At 35.9% G+C, this 21,642-nt stretch overlaps 1 protein-coding gene across 3 annotated transcripts in view; it reads left to right on the plus strand.

The window, feature by feature from the left end:
- Positions 1-21,642, plus strand: part of NUP58 (nucleoporin 58) — a 34,526-nt gene that overhangs the window by 10,826 nt on the left and 2,058 nt on the right. For 2 of the 3 annotated variants that reach the window (XM_034074339.1, XM_005149764.4), the window contains exons 7-15: positions 1,587-1,611; positions 2,030-2,095; positions 2,881-3,055; positions 4,098-4,177; positions 4,848-4,966; positions 7,062-7,144; positions 9,856-10,057; positions 15,902-16,000; positions 18,822-18,917. In XM_034074339.1, coding sequence (XP_033930230.1) covers positions 1,587-1,611; positions 2,030-2,095; positions 2,881-3,055; positions 4,098-4,177; positions 4,848-4,966; positions 7,062-7,144; positions 9,856-10,057; positions 15,902-16,000; positions 18,822-18,917 — 945 coding nt within the window. The remainder of the gene's footprint in view (positions 1-1,586; positions 1,612-2,029; positions 2,096-2,880; positions 3,056-4,097; positions 4,178-4,847; positions 4,967-7,061; positions 7,145-9,855; positions 10,058-15,901; positions 16,001-18,821; positions 18,918-21,642) is intronic. The other variant, XM_034074340.1, reaches the window with a different exon arrangement.

The raw sequence follows: 21,642 nt of genomic DNA on the forward strand, positions 1-21,642 counted from the left end.
CAAATACCTTAAAATGAGGACCAGAGAACAACAGACTCAAATCTACTTAAGTGTTGCTTTGCCCCAGCTCTTACGGTGGAAACTTGAATGAGTACCTTAATTCCCCAATATGTTGCATATTTAGGAGTGTTTTCCATAATGATGGTGGCTTAAGCAGCCCTGACAAATTTCTCTACCTGTGTGCTGCTACTCATTTCTGTCAGTAGAATTGTTTGCACTGTTACCTGAGGAACTGTGTTAAGGTTTGAAGGTGGTGATTTTATGGTTTTGAGTTTATTCCTTTTCCTTGCTAAAGGAATAGAAGGAGGAGGTATGCCAAAGGAAAGTGCCCTAGGAACCCCAGGATGGACAGGGACTAGCACCTTTGTTCTCTCCTGGAGCTGGTTATAAAAGCTTTTCCTTCTGGAGTCTCTAGACAAACTGTCTAGTATTTCCTTAAAGTATGGCTGTTATACATGTTTTCCTCATATTATTCAAAAGAATGTAAAAAAAAAAAAACATAAAATGTGGAGCGCTTGCCCAGGAAGTAGCAAAATCTGATTGCACATCTGATGTACAGCAAAAAAACCCCACCTCAAACAGACAAAACAACCAAGCAAAAAACCAAACTAAAACCGTAGTGGCTGGAAAGAGAGAAAGCAATGTATATACTGAGTTTTCTGCCTAATTTTTAGGTTATCAGCAGCGAAGAGAGACCTAAATTCTGGAGTTTATCCTCCCCTCCCTCCAATTTAGTGTAGATTTCCACCCTTCCCCACCTTTAGCAGAAGGCACAGGGAATAGTGTTGAGACTCCAGGCTCTCTCATGTACCAGATGATAGAGTCTGCAGGCAATTTAAGTAGACGTTTCTAAAAGTAGTTGCTTATCTTGGCAGGAGCACTAGTTTGTGCAGTTTAAAATGTTTGTGGCACCAGCATTAGCTGCATAGCTATTTGCTGCCTTGGTGGCACTGAGAGGGAAGTGAGCATGTGAGTTATGTCCTCATGTAATGACTGTTTCTAGTCATGACCTGTGCTACACACAGTGTTGCCAACTGCCTCTGAACAGAGCTGACATCTTGATCTGCAGATGCATAGTTTGCAGTGTGTAGGTTGTAGGTATGCAGTAATATCTTCAGTTCTGTAAAACCTCATTCATTACTGGGCTTAATGCAACATCAGGGAAGTCCAGTGGGCAAATGCTCATGAGCTTTGGATTTGAGAGAAGATTCAGATTGCTGAATATAAACACTTCTATGTTTTGTGGGTGCAGGTCTAAGTGAGTTGTGGTTGCATAAGCAGGAACAGATTCCTTATGCAACTGGAGTTTATGCATTTGTAGGGACTTGCATAGTGACACAAGATGTTTTGCATTACTCTGTGCCAATGAATTAGCACGTCTGTTGAACCATTGTTCTTGAAAAGATACTTATCTGTGAAGGGAGAGTGAATTAAAGCTGCCTTTCTTTTGTGGCTAGTTTAGTCTGTTCCTGTTATCAAGAGAAATTAAGCAGATTGTATTCATGAGTTCTTCCCTAAAATCTCATTAAGGTTGTTTTGTTTGTTTTTTAAAACTTTGTTTCTGACCTACAGTTTTTATTTTCTAGGTGACAAAACGGGAACAAGACCAGAGTAAGTGTCAGCTTTCTTTGCATTGCATGTCTTATTAAAAACCAGCTAAACTAGGTATATTGGCTTTTCTGCTACTTAGATCTTGAAAAGGGCATAAATGTAAATAACCGACTTTTGCAATACAGACAATTTAGTAATGGTCATTCATTGTTTTTTCCCATCAAATGGAATACCTATATCTTATCTAGCATCTGCTATAGACTGATCATGTGGTTTGAAAAATGGTTTCTGCAGATGTGTACAATGATTACACCACAGGCTTGTACCCTGGCATAGTATACAAATAATTTCTAGTTGTGGCATACATGCAGTGAATGCAAAACTGTGTTATCAGTCACTTGAACTTTTTCATGTTTAGTAGTCACGCAAAAACGTTTGGCAGTATAAGCACCATCTAAACATGTATTGTCTCTTGTAGAGATAGCAAAGCACTAAAAGATGAAAATCTACCTCCAGTAATCTGTCAAGATGTGGAAAATCTACAGTAAGTAGTGTGTTTTTTTTTCCTTGATTTCTCATAGTTGCTTGGCTGAAGCATTGTACGCTGTCACACAATATGCTCTGTGACAAAAGCACCCTGCTGCAGGCTGCACATAGGATAACTTACTAGCCCAAGGTCTTTTGACAGATTAATCTTGAGAACAGACTACACAATAGCTTAAATCTTACACTGGGTGTTTTTTAACTCTTGCTTTTCCATACATTTATGCAAATGGACATGCCCAACAAATATGCTCTAGAATCTGATCTGTCTCTCCCTGGGAGTGTTAAGCCTGCTGCACTTTCATAGTAGGTATTGAACCTCATGTCCATATTGCATGTGCATTGTGGATCTCATATGGAATAGAGAGAACTGCAAAAGAGAGTTCCCTCAGGCAAGAAGGAGGCAGGTTGTAGACTAGTCAAAGAAGCTGTATGTCACTGTATTTGTGAGCTGAAAGTAGTAATTGCTTTTACGTAGGTGCTGTGTATTTTATGTATATAAAATAATAGATGAATCTTAGTTTGTCAGTGTAACATGTTAAACACTTGGTATTGATGCTTAGGGTTTTTTTTGTTTTTTGTTTTTGTTAGGGTTTTTTTTACAGTATTGGCATGCTAGGAGTTAAGATAATACTGTATATGCTATACAGTAGTTTTACTGTTTAGTACTTGATTTTGGAAAAAATGGTGGCTATTTAAATGTGTCTGAGAGGTAAACATTTGGGTACTTCAGGTTCAATGTATTATGTTTCTTTCTTCCCCACCCCTTTCTTTTTCCTTCCCCAGGAAATTTGTGAAAGAACAAAAACAAGTTCAGGAAGAAATTAGTAGAATGTCCTCTAAAGCAATGCTTAAAGTACAAGAAGACATTAAAGCTTTGAAACAACTTCTGTCTGTAGTTGCCAGTGGGTTACAGAGAAACACTCTTAATATTGACAAGCTGAAAGTGGAAACTGCACAGGTATAATTGAATTTAAGTTTTGTTTGTAGAGTTAGTATGTTGATTATTTCATTAGGATAACTAGACTTCTTTGTCAGTCAGGTTAACATATGTTCAAAATAAAAGTTGTAAGCAAAAGGAAAAATGAAATCTCTTCTGATCCGTTTGAAGTTACTGAGAGAGGCCTAAATCTGTGTTTTCAGATAAGTGCAACAGCAATGACATAACTAGCACTAGTCTTCATGTAGTGAGCTTGAGTCACACCTCTGTCCACCAGTCTGCATCTTAACTGTGCAACCAGTTTGAGCGCAAGTTTTGATGCAGCTGCTTTTCAAGTTAAGTTCTGTGCCACTTTTTATTTTGTCTGTTAGGTATTTTATTCACAAGTAAAATGTTTGATTTTTCTGTCTTGCAATGCCAAAAGGAAGTACTCTATACTTGTGTCTTGCCAACAGTTTTCTGTGAAAACAAAAACTTGTTACCAGTATTCTTACATGTTTGATGTGGCTCAGAGTAATCAGAGCTAGGCATTGAGAAATTTGTGATGGTAGTTATTAGACAGTGTTAAACAGAAGTGAATGCTATAATGTTCATCAATAAAAAGATCATTTCTAAGGCATTTTTGGAACTAGTTAATCTTTGTTGTTGTTAAGGCTAAATAATGGGGTTTGTTGTATTTCTTCTTTTAGGTGTGTTGCTTCCTTGCACTTGATTATTGCTTTTTAACTCCTAGCCCTCCATCCATAATTGTAGCAGAATTTCTGAAGTACAACAAAAATTACATGTTATTTGACAATTCAGTGCAGTATTTCCTCAGTTTCTGAGCTCAGTGTCTTTTCATTATCTCTTGTTGTTTGTTCCTTTCCCAAACTTCTGTTGATATTTACAGTTCTCCAGCTTTCTGGCAGTCTAGTCTTTGAAGAATTTCTGCTCAGATTCTGTCACATATTTAACATTGCGAAGAAAACATTTCATGTGAATGAACAGTAGAGTTGTAGCTCTCCTGTTTTTGAACACTTCATACAGAACCTTATCTTTTATTAATTTTTCCCTATTTACTTAGGAGCTAAAGAATGCAGAAATAGCTTTACGAACACAGAAAACTCCTCCTGGTCTCCAGCATGAAAATACAGCCCCAGCAGAGTGAGTTACTGTTATTCATAACAAATAGTGACTAGTGTAACTTCGAGAAGACTCTGGGGAGACCTTACTGCAGCCTTTCAGTACTTAAAAAAGGGCTTACAAGATAGATTTTTCTAGTGGGGCCTGTAGCCACAGGACAAATGTGAATGGTTTTAAAGTGAAAGAGAATGGATTCAGACTAGATATGAGGAATAAATTTTTTATGATGGGGGTGGTGAAACACTGGAACAGGCAGCTTGGAGAGGGAGATCCCCCACCCCTGAAAACATTAAAAATCAGGTTGGATGGGGCTCTGAGCAGCCTGATGTAGTTGAAGATGTCCCTGGTTATTACGGGGAGGTGAACTATATGACCTTTAAAAGTCCTTCCAACCCAAACCATTTTACGATTCTATGAACTTCATAATATGAGGGTTTTTATTCTGCTTTTTGTAAGATTTGTACTGAATGAGTCATAGAATGTGTTTTATTTCTACATTTATTTTGTCTTTATCTCTGACATGTTTCAAAAATACAGTCTTTACTCACTTTCCACTAGTAGAGGGACTTCAAGAATGTCAGAACATAACTGTTGCAATTATTTAAATGAAAGTTGTCAGCTGATATAGATTGGATTTTAAAAGTGGCGAACTATGAGGCTTAATCATGATTTTATTGTTTTACTCATCTAGCTACTTCAGAATCTTGGTTGAACAGTTTGAGGTACAGCTGCAGCAGTACAGGCAACAAATAGAAGAACTGGAAAATCATCTTGCTACCCAAGCAAATAATTCACATATAACTCCACAAGGTAAATGTTTAAATTTTAATGTTTTATACTTAAACATTAAAAAATCTTGTACCTATAAAAACTTAAATATTCTCTTTGTTATTATTGGCTTTTCTTACTTAACATACAGAAATAAGTGTTCAGATAGCTTCTGCAGTTGCTCAATGTAAAGACTACATTCGTAAAGGTTATTGAGCTTTTCATGATGGATCCAATTTCTGATGTGTAATTTGTAAACCTTATTTGTTTTGACATTCACTATATCCATCTCCCTCCTTTCAGCATCTAGCTGTTATAAGGCTGATATATGGCACCTCTTGTCTTGCACTGGATTGTCTTGACCAGACAGGTGTGATTGACTGTTCTGCTAGGTCCAGATCAAAATGGGGACTCTTCCTCCGTTTGGAGCCTTGTGGTATTGCCTTCACATCTGACTGAGAAAATCTAGTCTTGTTTGTCACATTGTTCAATCTTTGGTGAATCTTTCTGGTCAGAGAATACTGACCCCTGGACAGTAGTCTTGTGGTTGGTTACTATTCCTGTGATCATAGACATCTTTATTTTCTAAGCCATTATAGGTATATGTCCTGCAGTAAGCAGTGATTTCAAGTGCATGTCTTTTTGTGCCAAATGATACTTTACTATCCTGTGAATATCAAGATGTTCCATAGACTCTGGATCTTTTATGCCAAAATCCAGAGAACTGTCCAAACGGAACTTCCAGAATGGAAGATCTTTTGAATCATGAAGGTCCTGTATCTTCCCATGCAGTCTTGTCTGTTTGGAGTATGAGAGGAATGCCTTCACAGATTTCTTCATCAGGCTTTTCAGCAGTTTCTGCTATAATCCAAAGGTTCCTTGCTTGTGTGGGCAAGGTTCAGTCTCTTGTGCCAACACACTCAGACTGCCTGCAAATGAACTAGTGATCTAGTCAATGCTGTTACATATATAGGCTTTGCCATATGGGAAACCATGACCCAGAAATGTCTTGAAAATTTTTAAATGCCTAGTATTCGGTGTCAATAAATTGCCTCCAGACTCTGGAAACTGGTGGCTAGTCTTCCTAGATACCACTGCCTCCACAGACCAGCAAGTTGGCATGGGATTTATTCCACAGGTTTGGTGGGGTTTTTTTTTCAGGAAGAAATGCAAATTAGAATGAGAAATTCCCTTATGGAGAGGCAGACCTTTCAGTTCAAGAATCATTGGTAGTAGACCTATGCCATCTTCAAGAGCTTGATAGCTACTATTTGCATTTCAGTAGGTTATATGCATCTTCAGAGGAAATGCAGAAGCTGATATTTTCAGAGCGGAAAAACACTTGAGCACTTTCATTGCTCAACGCTTTTCTGTTCTCCATTTCGGTACATTGTTTCAGTGCTTTGTTCAGAAAAGCATATTTTTATCAGCAGATTCTTAATTTTTGTCTATGAGATCTCCCCTTTAATCCCAAAGTTTGTATTAGTTGGATCAGTGCACTGAAGACACTATTATGTCTGTTTGGGAAATAGAAAATTCTAAATATTAAGACTTTATGTAGGCAAGAAGCTCTCCATTGTTTCTCTGATGTGCTTGTGGGTAGTGCTAGAGTAAGAGTTCCTGTGATGCTTGTTGATAATGTCTTTAAAATGTAAGTAAAGCTTCCGTTCTACTGCTTCCACTTAACTGTGCTTTAAGTCAGAGTGGAAAATGCACACAAATATAAGAAAAACTTAGTTAACTATGTAAAAAACAGTGAAGTAAAATATTCCTGTGTAATTAGACAAAGTTAGGTTAAATGATACTTTTTCAGGCTTGCCGAATGATAAAATCATACAAAACTAATCAGCGTGTATATAAAAAAGTCTGAGAAAATGGTACTTCTCAAAAGCAAGTTTTAAGCCCTTTTGAAAAAGCAGACCTTGGGTGACTTGTGCCACCCAAGTGCTCATAACCTTCTTTTTATAGACATGATGAACTTGTTCTCATGGAATTGTTTTTGTGCTTGTGCTGTATCAGTTTTGGGTGGACTACTTGTAGTATGATTGTCACTTACCAATATTTTATATGCTATATATGCATATATATGCAGATATGTCGCTTACCAATATTTTATATGCTATATCTCCTCTTGCAGATTTGTCTATGGCAATGCAGAAAATTTATCAGACATTTGTAGCTTTAGCTGCACAACTTCAATCAATACATGAAAATGTAAAGGTATGTTGTTTTCATGTGTTCCGGTGTATTTAGTGAAAGAACTACAAAGAGTCATGTTTTGAAAATATAATATATATTCAGGTATTCTTTTTTTTTTTCCTTTCCCTTCTATTAAATTAATTGCTTTAAAAAATTTCATACTATCCTGGAGAAGTGCTTTGATTGAAAAAGTAACTTCTGTTCATCTGAAGTCTAATTTAAATTGTTTACTTACAGGGATCATAACAACTGACCGTAATAATTTAGGTTACAAAATGTTCTTCATTTGACTGCTTTTCCTTTCTAATTGCTGATCAGTTTTTGAAATGTCTTCGAGTTCATGCTCACATGTTTTGCTTTTTGCCCAATGACCTTTTGATCTCAAGCAAAAGTGATCTAAATCTGCTCTTACATAAATAGGTAACAAAAAAAAGTAGGCATTTGTATGTAAGATTTCTTGACATATTAGAGAATTTTGGTGAGTTTTTCTCTGGCCTTTTCAACCTGTTTTTTGTGGAAAGTCATATGTATGGATAAAGAGGACTGTGGAAAAAATGCTAATGTATCAGAAGTGCTAGTTAGGCTTGGTTTTACTGTCATGGGCTCCAGCTTGAATTTCCCAGTTACAGTTCTGGACTGAGAAAATTTCAGTGTCTTGCAATCAATAATTTTTACTGATCTTCAGAACCTCTTGGAGGAAAGTACAAGTGTTTAGCATTGCTTCTGCTAAGTGGCTTTCTTAATGGGAACTAATTGGGAATTAATTTAATTGCTTGCACTGCATCATGTTGCTCGTGGCAGTGTGGATAGTTGGTGGTTGACAGCTACCTGCCATCAGATGTTTGTGCTGAGTTAACTCAGTTGTGGTACCAGATGTGGAATATGTCAGCTCCTCCATTATTTCAGCAGAATTACACAAAAGAGGATACCAGATGCGTTCTGGGCTTTTCACTTCTGAGATCTGAGTGTGGCCTAAAACTCATGCAGTGGTCTGTGCGATGATACTTTATTTTTTTTTTGTCGTTGTTGTTGCTCTTCAGTAAGAAGAGCTGGATTAGTATGCAAGTAAAAGCAATAGTACCTTCAGTATCTTGGCACAGTATTGAATAGGAAGGACTACTTCAGCTTGAGAAGTATCCTATTGCCTGAAATTAAGGGGTTGGTTTGAGGATTTTTCTTTCTTTGGAGAAGTTCTGAGATTTAATCTGGACATGAAAGCTGATACCATGAGAGACACAATTATAACTAAAGCTTCAAAAATCAGGAAATTAATGTATTGCTTAAGTGGATCTGTCATTCTGACTATTAGTTTATCAGATAGGAGAGGAGAGCAGCTTTGAAACTGCTGTCTGCCTTATTTGATGTCTGTGATATGGTTTGTGAAGGCAGAACTGTGACCACAATCAATTCTTCTGTCTGAAGTAGGCTTTCTGATTTGCACATATGCTTTGATTCAAAGGTGTCTGTAAGTTATAGAAAAATACAGCCTGAAACATCTTTGCACAGGGCTGGTTGTTAAATACATTCATATAACATGAACATATAGATACATTCTGTATCCAGGGAAAGTGAAGAATAGAATGTGCTTGGAAGAATAGAATATTCAGGTAGAAAATGTCATTAAATGACTCTGCATAGATTAGCCTTAAAAACTGCTCTACAATATCTAATGGCATTTGTCAGTCAGTAGGTCATTGTATTGCATCTCCTAAGAGTTCTGCCGATGTCTTTTTTTTGCCAAAGGCAGCACTTCTGGTGTGATAATGAATCATTCTTTTTCTCCTGTATTTCCTGCTGTTGCTGATAGATTTAGGATTACAGATATTTGAATCCTGAGTCAGTTTTTGGACTGTAAGCTTCTCTTCTCAGAACCAAACATATCCTTAGCTAGGAACACAGGACTTGCTATGCCTTCTGTAAAATTCAATTGAACCTATTTTGGCTTTAATAAATTTATTACATTTAAAGATTCTCTGTTAGAAGACAGAAATAATTCTTTAATTGAAGCCATTTATTCCTATGTTATTTGAGGTATTCTCAGTTCCCTCATCTGATGAGCAGGCCAAGCTAGGTGTTTCCACATGAAGTGGATTTAGATAGGGGAAGGGGCATGTAGGCAAGGGGAGAGGGAACACAACACAACAGCTTTGGGCTACTTGTTAGTTGAAAGCAGAATGACCTATTGCATTCCCACTGCATTACATCACTGATGAAATGCATCAGAAATGAGTGAATTCTAAAATTCTAATAGTTTCTTCAAATTTATATTAAAGAAATACAGGTGAAGAGAGCAAAAGCAGACTACATGCAGAAAGGATAGCGATGAAGAGTATTATTTGTATTTTATAAGCTAGTAATGTGGCTGTACTTTGCCTCTTTTACCATCTAGTACAGCGTTACAAATTGAATTGTGCTGATTTGTAACAACCCAAAGATACTGAACTTTGGTACTGTTCAGTATATTACTCTATGCTTGACTGCCTTTCAGATTTTAAGTAAGGAACTGTTCTGGCTGTAGCTGATGCATACCAGTTCTCTTCAGCTTGTAACCTGATGAGATCCTTGTGGGATGTGGGGGGCTTCTGTTTTTATCTTTTGTGGGGTTTTTTGTTTTGGTTTTTTTTTTTCCTTTTTAAGGAAATGTTATGAATAACTTAACATCTCTTTCCTTGTTAAGTTAAGGTTTCATGTCAAATGCACTGAACTAAAATGACTTCCCCCACTCCCTTCAGATGCTCAAAGACCAATACCTTGGCTACAGGAAAACCTTTCTGGGAGATGCCATGGATGTGTTTGAGGCAAGACGAACAGAAGCTAAGAAGTGGCAGAGTGCGCCACGTGCTACCACTGGACCGACCCCTTTCAGCAACATACCAAATGCAGCAGCCGTTGCGATGGCTGCAACACTTACTCAGCAGCAACAGCCTGCTACAGGTCTGAGTGCATTCAAGTTATAGATTATTAGTGTTGCAACAGTAGTAAATTTGTGTGAAATTTTCTATGAAGTCTTCCTTTGTGTTAGGCTGAAAATCTAAACGTTGTGATGATCAAAGTTACTGAAACGTAGCCAATAGAAAAATGCAGGGTAGACTTAGCAATAATTATACAGCAGATACTTAATCTTGTGAATTTACTTGTATTAGTGATATTTACTGTATTGTTCTAACTTACCCCTTGGAATGTGAGTCTCCACTCTTCAGTAACATCTCTGAATATTCATACTATAGCCTCTTTCCAGAATTGTATGGTTATAGTAAATTATTTCCAAATGGTGAGGAGAGAATATCTAAATGCCTATTAACTTTTTCTTATGTAAAATTAATGCATTTTTTTAATATAGCACTTTGGAACTGTAAAATGGAAAATGCTATAGAGCAGGAAGGATAGTGGAGCAAACATCTCTAGAGTAGGAAGACAGATGCCTGACTTATTGTTCTATAGCTAACTCCTTTGTCAGGGTGATGTTGGAGCAGTTTTTGCTGGCTGTTCTGCTGTTACAAATAAATACTAGAGAAAGTAGAATGGATCAGTGGTTCTGTTTGTGCATATGTGTAAAAGGAAGACCAAAACAGAGGCAATGTATGACCCACTGCTAATGTAGAATGGATACATATGGCAAAGGAAATAGCTTGAGGCACCTTAGTTGACATTGTTATGCTAACCACACTTTTCAGAGAGGACTCCTGAATGTAGAGTTGAATTGATAGTTAATCATTTAACAGAAATAAGATAAAATCCATTTAATTTTACTTGAACATGGATATTCACTAAATTATCAAAATCATAGGTAACTCCATTCTACCATCTACTTTCTAAAATGTTTTCTATCATAGATGTGCTAATATGACTTCCAATATATTTTCCATCTCTTGTGTTACAGTAGCAGTCATATTTTTAATGGTTTTAGAGACCCTGCAGCAGCCACCCTAAGTCTGACAAATTACTAGGGTGTCCTTACCTTCTCCATAAAAGGAAGATATAATGTGCTTCCTGCCCTGGCCCTTCTAAACAGCAAGGAGATGGGTTTAAAAAACTAATATGCCAAAATATTTTTAATACTACAAAAAAAATGAAGTCTATGAAATGTTTTCTAGATTTCCATCATAGATCAGTCTTCCTGTTACTATGTTAATCTATGAAAATTTTGTAGAAGTGACATCTTCAAGAGTCTGACCTTTTAACAGAAAACATGAGATAATGTAATGCCACACTTCAGGGTTTTTAATGCAGATGGAAGCGTGGCTTGTGCAGCTTAATGTTGCCAGAATATTCCCCTTCATCTTTTTCCTTCTCATGCTTGTTTTGTAACTCTCCATGGTCATTACAGGATTATTTGTATATGAAAGTCTTGTATTTAGAACATCACATTTAAAGTTATACATGCAATTTTCATTAATTGGGGTGAGTGGTTTGAATTTCCTCTTTGTTAGTCCAGATTCAAGAGAATTTCAGTAAATTGATGCCACTTATGGCATGACTTCATGAATATTCTCTTAAAAGTAGGAGTGAAGAGGGGTGGAGGGGGGGGAAAAGCAGAATTTACCTGTACCAGTACACCTGAGGTAGGGTGACTTTGTACCTTGAGGTATTTTTATAGTGAAAGGAGCAAGTGGGAGAGTGTAGGTTGGTTCTGGGGTAAGGGTTTTGGTTGATTATTTTGGCAGAGTATTTCAAAAGCCAAAAATACACCAGCTACAAGAGTGAGGCAGATAGAACAAAGCCACTAACTTGCCAACAGAAGTTGGCAAGCATGCCAACAAATGTAGACAATTGGTCTACTCTTTACTGGGTTGGAATGCTGTTGTCCTCCATGCAACTCACTTGAAGATCTGGAGAACTAGAGGTAGGATGGTGTTTTGAGTAGCACTTCAAGAGTACTTTAAAACTCTTAAAAACTGGGATTAGATGTGTCTTAAAGTCATAATTTCTGTTCCTCTAGCTGAAAAGCAGGACTAGTCAGGCCTGAACTATTTGAGTTATCTTAGTCTTAAAAGCTTGCTACAAAGGAAAGTTTCACAACTTTCCTAAATGACTGATTTCAGTGCTTGACTTTTTCCTAACAACTTACATGAAACTTCTTAGCTTCAGATTAAGGTTGGCACTTTTTGTCTTACTCTTAGTGGAAAAGAAAAATCTATTCTTCCAGTTTTGCAGGAGCTTCAAATATTTAAATACTGCCTCCTCTTTGAGTTTTCAGATGGCCATTTGCTGCAGCAAAAGTGCAAAATGTTTGCATGTTTTAACCTTGTTATTATGTTATGGCTGATAAACTGTCTGCTAGAAGTTAGTTATGTATATTTCTTTGCAAGATCTAGATCTTGAACAGTGGGATAGATGAAGGATTGTAGGAGGTTATGAGAGAAAAGACTTGGAAATCAGGTATATGTAAAGGGTAGGGGGTGTCTGTGTAACACTTGACCTGCTGTTGCTGTTCTTGGAGATAAGAATAAAACAAATTAATCTGGGCTTTAAAGATTTTGACTAAAATTACTACATGGTACTCCAGTATTGTGGGATCAGGATGGTTAGTATCTTTAAAAAAAATATTTGATGTTTACATGGTTAAGTCTATTTTGTAAGATTAATTTAGGCTTAGTTACTGTTTGTTTTTTTTTTCTCTGAAAAAGTTAAATAATTTATTTTAAATATGTGTTTAGAAGTCAAAAGTTTAATAGCTACATCTAAGCTGTGGGATCAGGGAATGTTTCCCCAGTTCCTGGGTGTAGATATGCACCCTATTTATGTTTTCTCTGTATGTCAAGGCGTGTTTGGCTTCTCTTGAAAAATAGAGCCAGTGGATCCTGGCCATATGGAAGAAAGGGAGCAAAGATGCGCTTCATTGTTCTCCTGGGATAGATAATCAAGATACCAGGACTGTGGTGTGCACACTGGAGCATAATTTTTGTGCAGTTTTTTGAAGCTAGATTTATTGTAATTCTGCTTAAGTCTTGCCTGCAAACAAACTTTCTCCCTAGTTTAGCACTTTGCTCTGAGCACAGCCTTATTGATAGCAGTGAGGCTGGTCATGCATTTGCAGTAGCAGCTAGGTGCCTCACCTTCACCTTCCCTGAGCAATATTGAACAGCATGGAAGTTAAAATGAGGTGGCTAGTCTACCTATTATTATTGATTGGGACTAAAGTAAAAGATTTTAAAGGAAACTAAGGCCTAGCGAACCAAGAGCTGTGAATGTGTGAGGCTGAAATGGACAAAGTTGTCTTAAAAAAACGCTTTTCTTCAAGCTCACCTTTCCTCCTCTAAAGAAAAGTACCTTCACAACAACTTAGGTACTCTCTCCTTAACCTCTGAAATTCAGAGTTAGTCAAGGCATTATCAAGCTATTAGCACACTTTGTTAAGCTTTGACTTAGTATGAGATTGAAGTGCTCATGGGAAAGGATACTGAAATCTTCATAGCACTTACATTTTTTTATTGTGTGCTTTGATATTAACCTTGGTTAAAATTAGTGTGTTACTGTGTCAGAATCGGATCTAAGTTGTGACATTAAATTTGTTCACTGTTAGGACCAGCTGTGATTTCAAAAAATTGCAGAATATCACTTTAAGAAATCTGGCTGCCCTGTCTGGGCTCGTTGTAGTGGGTCCTGTTCTTTAAACTGAAATGGCAAATATATCTATATCAAGTTTTAGTATGTTAAAATACTTGTTATAATGAATTTGTCTCATACCTATAATAGCCAGAAGTGCCACTTTTTTGTTCGTTTTTGCTAGTACTTTTGGCATTGAAGAATCTTTATTACTAGATTTTTGCTATTGAAATTGTTTACTTACAAAAACTGTAAGTAATGATGATGCCTTCAGAATGTTATAGTACAAAATCAACAAATATCATATGCTGTTGCTCAATGAAAAGCTTGTTAGCCTAAAGCGTAAGATCCTGTTTTATGTGATCTGAGATGTTTTTTACTGGCTCTAAAAAATGTTTCCTTTGGTAAAAAGCTTTGCCTGGAGGACTGTATTGTTTTGTTTTAAGGTCTTCCACTAACAGTGCCTCCTATTGAGATAGAAACCTGTGCACTTGAGAAGGAACTGGATATCTGTTTTGGAGTTCTTCTAGTTTATTAGATGACTGACTTGTGTAGGGTTTTTTTTTTGTTGTTTCTTTGTATTGATAGCAATTTTCTTACTTTTAAGGAGCTGCTAGGGATAGGTGTATCAGTATTTAAACTGGATGTAAACAAGTTTAGTTTTAAATTAATGGGAAAATTTGTAATTACAACATCTGATATACTTTTTAAATTGAAAAAATAGTTTGGTTTTCCCAACCCATTCCCTGCTAAGCAGAGAGTGAAAGCTAACAACTTTAGTTGCCCTTAAAATTTAGTTTAGCACTACTTTGAGAATACAGATATTGTTCAGCTTGGATCACATAAGAATATTGTGTTCCTAGCAAAAATGTTACTTTTCAACATACAGTGCCTTTCACTTGATTCAAAATGATTTTCCATTTAGATCTTTAAGTACTGAAGTGATTTTAAAAGCTGGAAATATTTACATTTTAAAACTCTAGATAAATATTAGTAATGGGAAACTTCATAGTATGAAGAAATTTTGAATGAAAAGAAGCCCAAATGTGATAATGGTTTAAGAAAAAGACTGAAATCATCAGAGATTTATAGCAATAGTTGAATAAATCATCACTTTCATAGATATAATACATAACCTTCTCCATCTTTGAACATACTTTATCTTGAGGAAAGGTGTGAATGTCTGTGGATTAAGAGTTTGGCACTGTATTTTATCCTCAATGGTTAAACTTTTTAATGCACTGAAAACTGTTTTAAAAAGACAGGAATATAAAATTGTACTGTGAAAACTGTCAAAATATAGTAATTATTTATCAGAATTTTTAAAAAATGTGTTAGCGATGGGCTAGCAAGTTGATTCTTTATTCCCCAAGATTAAGGGGTTAAAAAGAAAGGAATAGAGGAACTGAGGCTGTAAATTTCATCTTGGCAGACTGAAAATGTTTTTGACAGTCCTGCATTTTAGTGTGAATATGCAGGGAAAGTACTGTCAACTTTTTTAAATTGTGGGACAAACTCTGACTCTGAAATTTTGAATGTATCTAATTCATTAAGGTACACAGAACTGTGCCTTTTGTAAATGTTTCTTTAAACAGGTGGTTTGACTAGTTTACCTTATTGAATGGTGTTATGTAGCAGAGCTTAACAGAACTCCGTTATTACTTGTGTGCAAAAGAATTGAATTGTCATGTTACTGTGTAATTGACTTGCTTAAAAATGAACAATAAATTTAATAAAATAAAGTCATTGTCTTGTTTTTTATCTTAGTGTTCTGTTTAAATTTGGATTGAATACTTGAGTAGTTTTGAAGATTCCTATTTATTGAATTAACTTCTGGTAATGTAGCTTTAGTTACATTAGTGTCAGTTCTTAACTTTTCAATTCAAAGGTTTTCCCTTATTCTGTTCCAAAATATTGTTACCTATGAGTCCCCTCAAGGTTCTAATTAATGTTTTAAAGTTAAGGTGAGACTGGTTAACTTTTAAAAATACTAAATGATGTTATGTTATTTGCTTTGACGAGTTTCACCTTCTTACAATCAGTGGCTTAGCTTTTTACCAAGTGGAAATAGGGGCAGTTAAGTGAGGAATTTTGATGAGGTGAAGTTTGAGATTTTAATGGGGTTTGTTGAAAACAATGATGTTCACATTATAAAATACTTGAATAAATAAATAAAGGACCTCTTTACTATAAAAGAGTAAGGCAAGTTTGTTCTCATTTTTTTTATACCAGGGCCACAGCCATCTCTGGGAGTTAGTTTTGGAACGCCATTCGGCTCAGGTATTGGCACTGGCTTGCAATCAAGTGGCTTAGGTTCTTCAAGTCTTGGAGGTACACTTTAACTTTTCTAATCTTTCATTGAATTATTATACTGCACATCTGAATCTCTTGCAGTAAGAGGATGATCTCTTTCAGGAAAGACCTTAAAATTTGGCAGTCTGGGCTTTCCAGACTTCTTCATGCCTTGCAGAAGGAGTTGCTGAGGCTGAGAAGCCATGATAGTAAAAACCCAGAATGAACAGGATGAAGTAATCTCGTAGAAGTTCTGTTCAAGTACATCCTTTTGTAACTACAACTTGACTTAATTTTCCATTTATGAAAGTTAGGCACTCGAGACATTGGATCATGCTGTAGCTACTCCATAGAAGTTTTTCACCTGTATGTACAATTTTTAACTGTAGGGGGATTCATTTCTGCTTGGACATTAGCATTTATAAGAATAAATGCTGAAAAATTACTACTGTTCTGGGATCCTACTTGCTGAAGCATGCTTGCTTTAGCTGTCATTCTGTCCTTTAGTGCCAAGGTGGAAATCTCTCTTAAAGCTGAAAAAGCAACATCTGAAAGTGAAGGGAAATTACTTATCAAAATGTTAATAGGGCTGATGGGGGAATGTATTCCAAGAGGACACATGACAGTAAGAGAGTAGGTGGTAATAAAAAAAATGTATGTAGACCTTTAAATGTAATGAGTTCTCAGTATTAGAAGTACAAGTAGAATCTTAATGATTAGTAAAATCTAATCTGTGTGTAAATTTCCAGGGGTTCTTACGGTGCGAGTCAGAAGACACTAGTGTCCTCTGAAGCTTTTGTATGAGATCTGCAAAGGAAATAGTTACATCTGCTAAGCACAAACGTAATGTGTTGTGGGTTTTCTTACTAAATACTCTGCAGCTTCGGACCACATCCCTATGTTTTTGCCGCTTTATGAGATGAACATGTGAATCAGTGTTGTATTTGAAATAATTATGCATCACGCAGTATAGGAAAAATGATGTAACTTGAATGGTACCTCAGTTTTACTCTAAATAATTGCCTTGAAATTGGTTTTAAATTTACCAATATCCTTTCTCATCAGATTTTGAAGTTTTTTTCTGATAAAGGAAAGTCTGTATACCTAAACAGGAAAAATAACTGAGAATAGTGGGGTAAAAGGAAAGTATTTCTGAATTACCAGGTCATTTTCACAATATTTTAAATGCCTTATTACAAAACAAACAAACAAAAAACCCACAACATAAAATTATTCTTCTTCAGCCAAAGAGGCTGGCAAGATTGGTGAACATATATAAACAATCTTTACAATGTAAATTAAAGTACACTTTCTTTTAAACTGATGGACAACTGCTTCTAGTTTTATTTTAGAGGCCTAAGTTGTGTTCTTTTTGCTAGTTCTCTGCTTAGAAAGGTATTTGTTTGCATTTTACCTGCTCGCTGTTAATTTGCAAAGTTTTGATCTTTTGACAAACTAAGAAGGCTATCTGATAGAAGCAAATGCAGAAGAATAAAGGGATACATGCAAACAACCCTGTAGGTGTGCTCTTGGAACCAGATTGGCGAAGTAATGGGCTATTTGTTTTTTGGTTTGGAGGGTTGTTTTTTTTTTTACTTTTTTGATCTTAGGGATTTTATTTTTTTTTAACAGGACAATTTTTAATGTATACTATTGAAATATGATTTTAATTGGGGAAAATTTGCTCTTTCCATGAAGTTGTGATGTTTTTTTGTCAGTGATAAACACAGGCTTTTACATTTAGGTATATAAGATATCTGGATTCTATGCTTCATTAAATATTTGCAGTCACCTTGTCCTGGCCATTGGTAAATAATTTCAAGCTAGGTGGGACAAAGAGTGTATCATTTAAATAAACTATCTTGTGTTTAAATAAACGATCTTGCATTCAAATTATAATTGCCATTATATACCCTTAAGTCTTACATGATCTAAAAACTGTGGAAGACTAGAGAACACTGCTTCAGATAGTGTGCTCAATCCTTGTTTTAAAATCTAAAAATTACTTCTATAAAGAAATAGCTCAATATTCAATAAAATACAAGTATTTTCTCTGACATTTGAAACTTAAGGGCATAATTTCCTCAAATACAAATCATGTTCTCTTTGTGAAAACCTCTTGAGACAGCCAAAATCGGAGGATATATATTTCTGTACCTGTCTGGCATCCATCTCAAACTTCAAATACCAACTTAATTTTGCTTTGAAGGGGGTCTCACAATGTGAAATAAGGAAATTTATATTATGAAATTATAAATGTCAATTACAATACTAATAATTAGTTTTAGTACAGCTGTAGGTTTATGGCTGCCCTTACATGATGATTTTTCACATTGACTGTTGTGCTATTCTGTTTCTGTTCTGTATTTAACCTTTTTTGTGGTTTCTTCCTAAACTGAGGAAAATCTTTACTCTGTTTTAAGCATGGAGAATCATTTTTTTTTTTATCATGGATGAAGCTTACAGCTTTCCATAATAGAAGTCGTAACCTGTGTATTAATTTTTAGGTTTGGCTCATTTGGTTACTGTTTTCTTGCCAATTTAACAGCAATTCAATAGCAATTTCATAAAGTGGTATTTTACTCACCTGTTTTTGTAGGGGTTTTTTTTATAGCTTTTCCTTTACTTAGTTCTGTCTTTTGTACAACGTATTTTTCTCTGATGCCTTCCTGTTTGCACTGTTTTAACACAGTGCTGTGTTGAGAATAAAAAATTGTTGAGGCAATAATCTTAGGAATATTTGCTTACCAAATAAGGCTTAAGATTCTGTTTGGTTTTAGAATACTTGCCCAAAACATGTGTCTTTAATTGCTGTGTCTATAATTTTTTTTGTTGTATGTCTTCACTATTATTCTACTAGGATTTGGAAGTAGCTCTGCCTTTGGAAGTAGTGCCACAGGAGCATCATCATTTGGGTTTGGAACTTCAAGTAAACCATCAGGAAGTCTAAGTGCAGGTTGGTTTCTTTCTCTTGAATTCAAGTTTATCTTAAAGCAAAAAGTGTTATAAAGAAACTGATGTAATCAAGTCTAAGAAAGCCACTGAAACAAATGTGCTTAAAGTTGCGTCTGTATGTAACCATTAATGTAACTACTTACTTGCTAAATACACATTTTCAGAGTTTTTAGGGTTCTGTTGAAGGTCTCCTAGACCTTAATACTAGACAGTATTATTTTTTCCTGTTTTATGGTATCTGTTTAATTAGGAGTGGAAGCAGAAGATCAGATGCAGTGTGAGGCACAGAAATGCAGTTACGACTTGGCTGCATATACTATACAGTTACTAACCTGTTGAAATTAATGTAGCAATTTATGACAAATTTTGGTTTTTTGGTTTCATTTTATTGGTCATGAGAAAATGAAAATACAGATGCAATTGCTCCTGAACTTGGATTTCTAAAATCTTAGTCACTTTTATAGCTTTCATCTAAAGCCAATAGCTTACTGTAATTTCTCTTACAGTCTTTCTTCAGTGTCAGGTAGAAGGAGTATCATGTCTCCTTGGATTGGCTTCTGGTGTTGTTTCTTTTTCAAAAGCAAAATGTTTAACTGCTATTAATACAAATATAACAAATGTCTGGTATTTATTAGCACATTAGTTTGGATGAGCATCTTGTTAGTTGCCATGCTTTTAATTTTGCTTTGTTTTTTCCCTGGTTAGTGATGTGTTATGCTGTCAAATTAGACTTATGAAGTACCTTATGGTTTGTACTGTAAGGTGGAAATTGCTTACTAAGATGGCTGGGTAACATGCATGAATGTATAACACCCTAGTAAATGCTTGATAGAATATTGCTGATTTTGCAATACACAGGGTCTAAGCATCAACCTGGTTTTGCTTAGTTTTCTTAATATCAGCAACAAGTGAAAAACTTGCACTGCTTACATTTTTATCCTATAGCTCATTTTTCCTGGGCCTATATTAAATTATAGTCCCATAAATAATATATTGAAGCATTTCAAACTGCTGAGTTATGAAGTACGTAATTTAGGTTTTCATATATTTAAAAAATATAATTAGAAAACTAGTTGTATGGATCAGTTGTCCACCACTGCTGAACTATCAAAGCAGCAATTCTGTTTTAGCTAACTTGATGGTGTGCAGAGACAGTTTAGGTGTCATTTCACTATTCCTCAAACCAGGCTTTGTCATGGTGCCAATGCCCCCAGTCACTTTAGCAGTGAAGGTGTTGGATCCAATAAAATTGTTTTCAGTTATCTCTAGAGTCTCACTACAGAACATAGTAATCTGCAATATAAATTAGTAAATGTCATTCCTGTCATTTTATGCTTATGAAATCCCGATCTAGACTTGGATTATGGACAAGAAACCTCCATAGAAAAATAGTAGCCCAGAAGCACATTAACTTTTACCTATTATATCTAAAAATCCAGTGGCATGTGGATCTGGATTCCATATGATCTGTAGTTTAGTTTCATTGAGTGTATGTAAATGGGTTTGAATTGATGCCTGAAGCCAACCTGATTATGTATCTTTTTTTATTTTAGTATGTCCCGTTTCTTAGATAACATTTAGAGGATCCTGAAACAATGTTCTGCTTTGTGTTATCATGTGATAGTTGTATCGTTTCTGAATCCTGTGCTTGAAAAAGCTTGGAAAATAAGGTGGTGAATATGACGTATGGGACATTCTCAATACAATACATGTGTAATTATGAGCAGCTTTTAGATACAAAGGCTATAGGAAACCAGTCTTTTTTTTTTTTTCATTCATGAGATTGCCTGGTGTAGAACAAGTTTATTCTTCTGAAAATCTTCTTGGGATTTAGAATTCACAGGGAAATGTAGGAACAGTTGCATGTGCTTCACTCCTTATATACTAGGATGAGAGACAAATTAGTCCACGAAATTTAGACAAGACCCAACTGAACAGTGTCATTATAGTCACACTTGAGATCTGAATGCCCATTACTTTGACAATGAGTTCTGCACAGGCAACTGTGAGTGTGAAGGACTGCACTTACTGGAATGTTGATAATAGGGAATTTTCTTTGACAAGATGATGTGGTGTGTAACCCAGGTGCAGGCATTGCAGGAGGAAGTCTTTCACTTTGTTTTGAAGTAGTTCTTGATGCAAAGCATCAGTAGCAAGTGAGAGAACAGAAGACAACAGTCTTGTGAGAGCCACTTTGGAATTCTGATGGGACAGCCAGTTGCGTTTTGATTTCTGTGTTTCAAAAGTGCTTGGGCATTGAGTTGAAGATCCTGATGTGACCAAAGGATTGCTTTGTTTATGTGTTAAGTAATGCATATTGAGAAAATATCCTTTTTTTGCCTGTGAACCAGTCCCATTTTTTCTTTATATTTTCATTCTTTACAACCCATGGTGGGGGAGTGGAGTGGGTTGGGTGGGAACTAGATGATCTTAAGATCCTTTCCAACCCTAACCATTCTATGATTAGGATTTTGAGCCTTTTCTGGATCTCATTTAAGGTGTGGTCTGTGCCACATACGTTATAAAGACAGGTAAAGGTAGCCTAATCAGCAGGGCACACGGCTGGGACCTCCAACCCCAGCTTTGCCATTTACCCGCTGTAAGTGAAGCAGGTGGGCAATGGTCTGCTTGTACTTCTGTCATCCCTCCCACCCTGTGTATGCAGAATGTGATCAGACTGAGAACTTGAAAAGCTACAGTTCTTCTGTTGTACAGTTTCAGTGTGA

Source organism: Melopsittacus undulatus, chromosome 2 (genome assembly GCF_012275295.1).
Source record: "Melopsittacus undulatus isolate bMelUnd1 chromosome 2, bMelUnd1.mat.Z, whole genome shotgun sequence".
Lineage (NCBI taxonomy): Eukaryota > Metazoa > Chordata > Aves > Psittaciformes > Psittaculidae > Melopsittacus > Melopsittacus undulatus.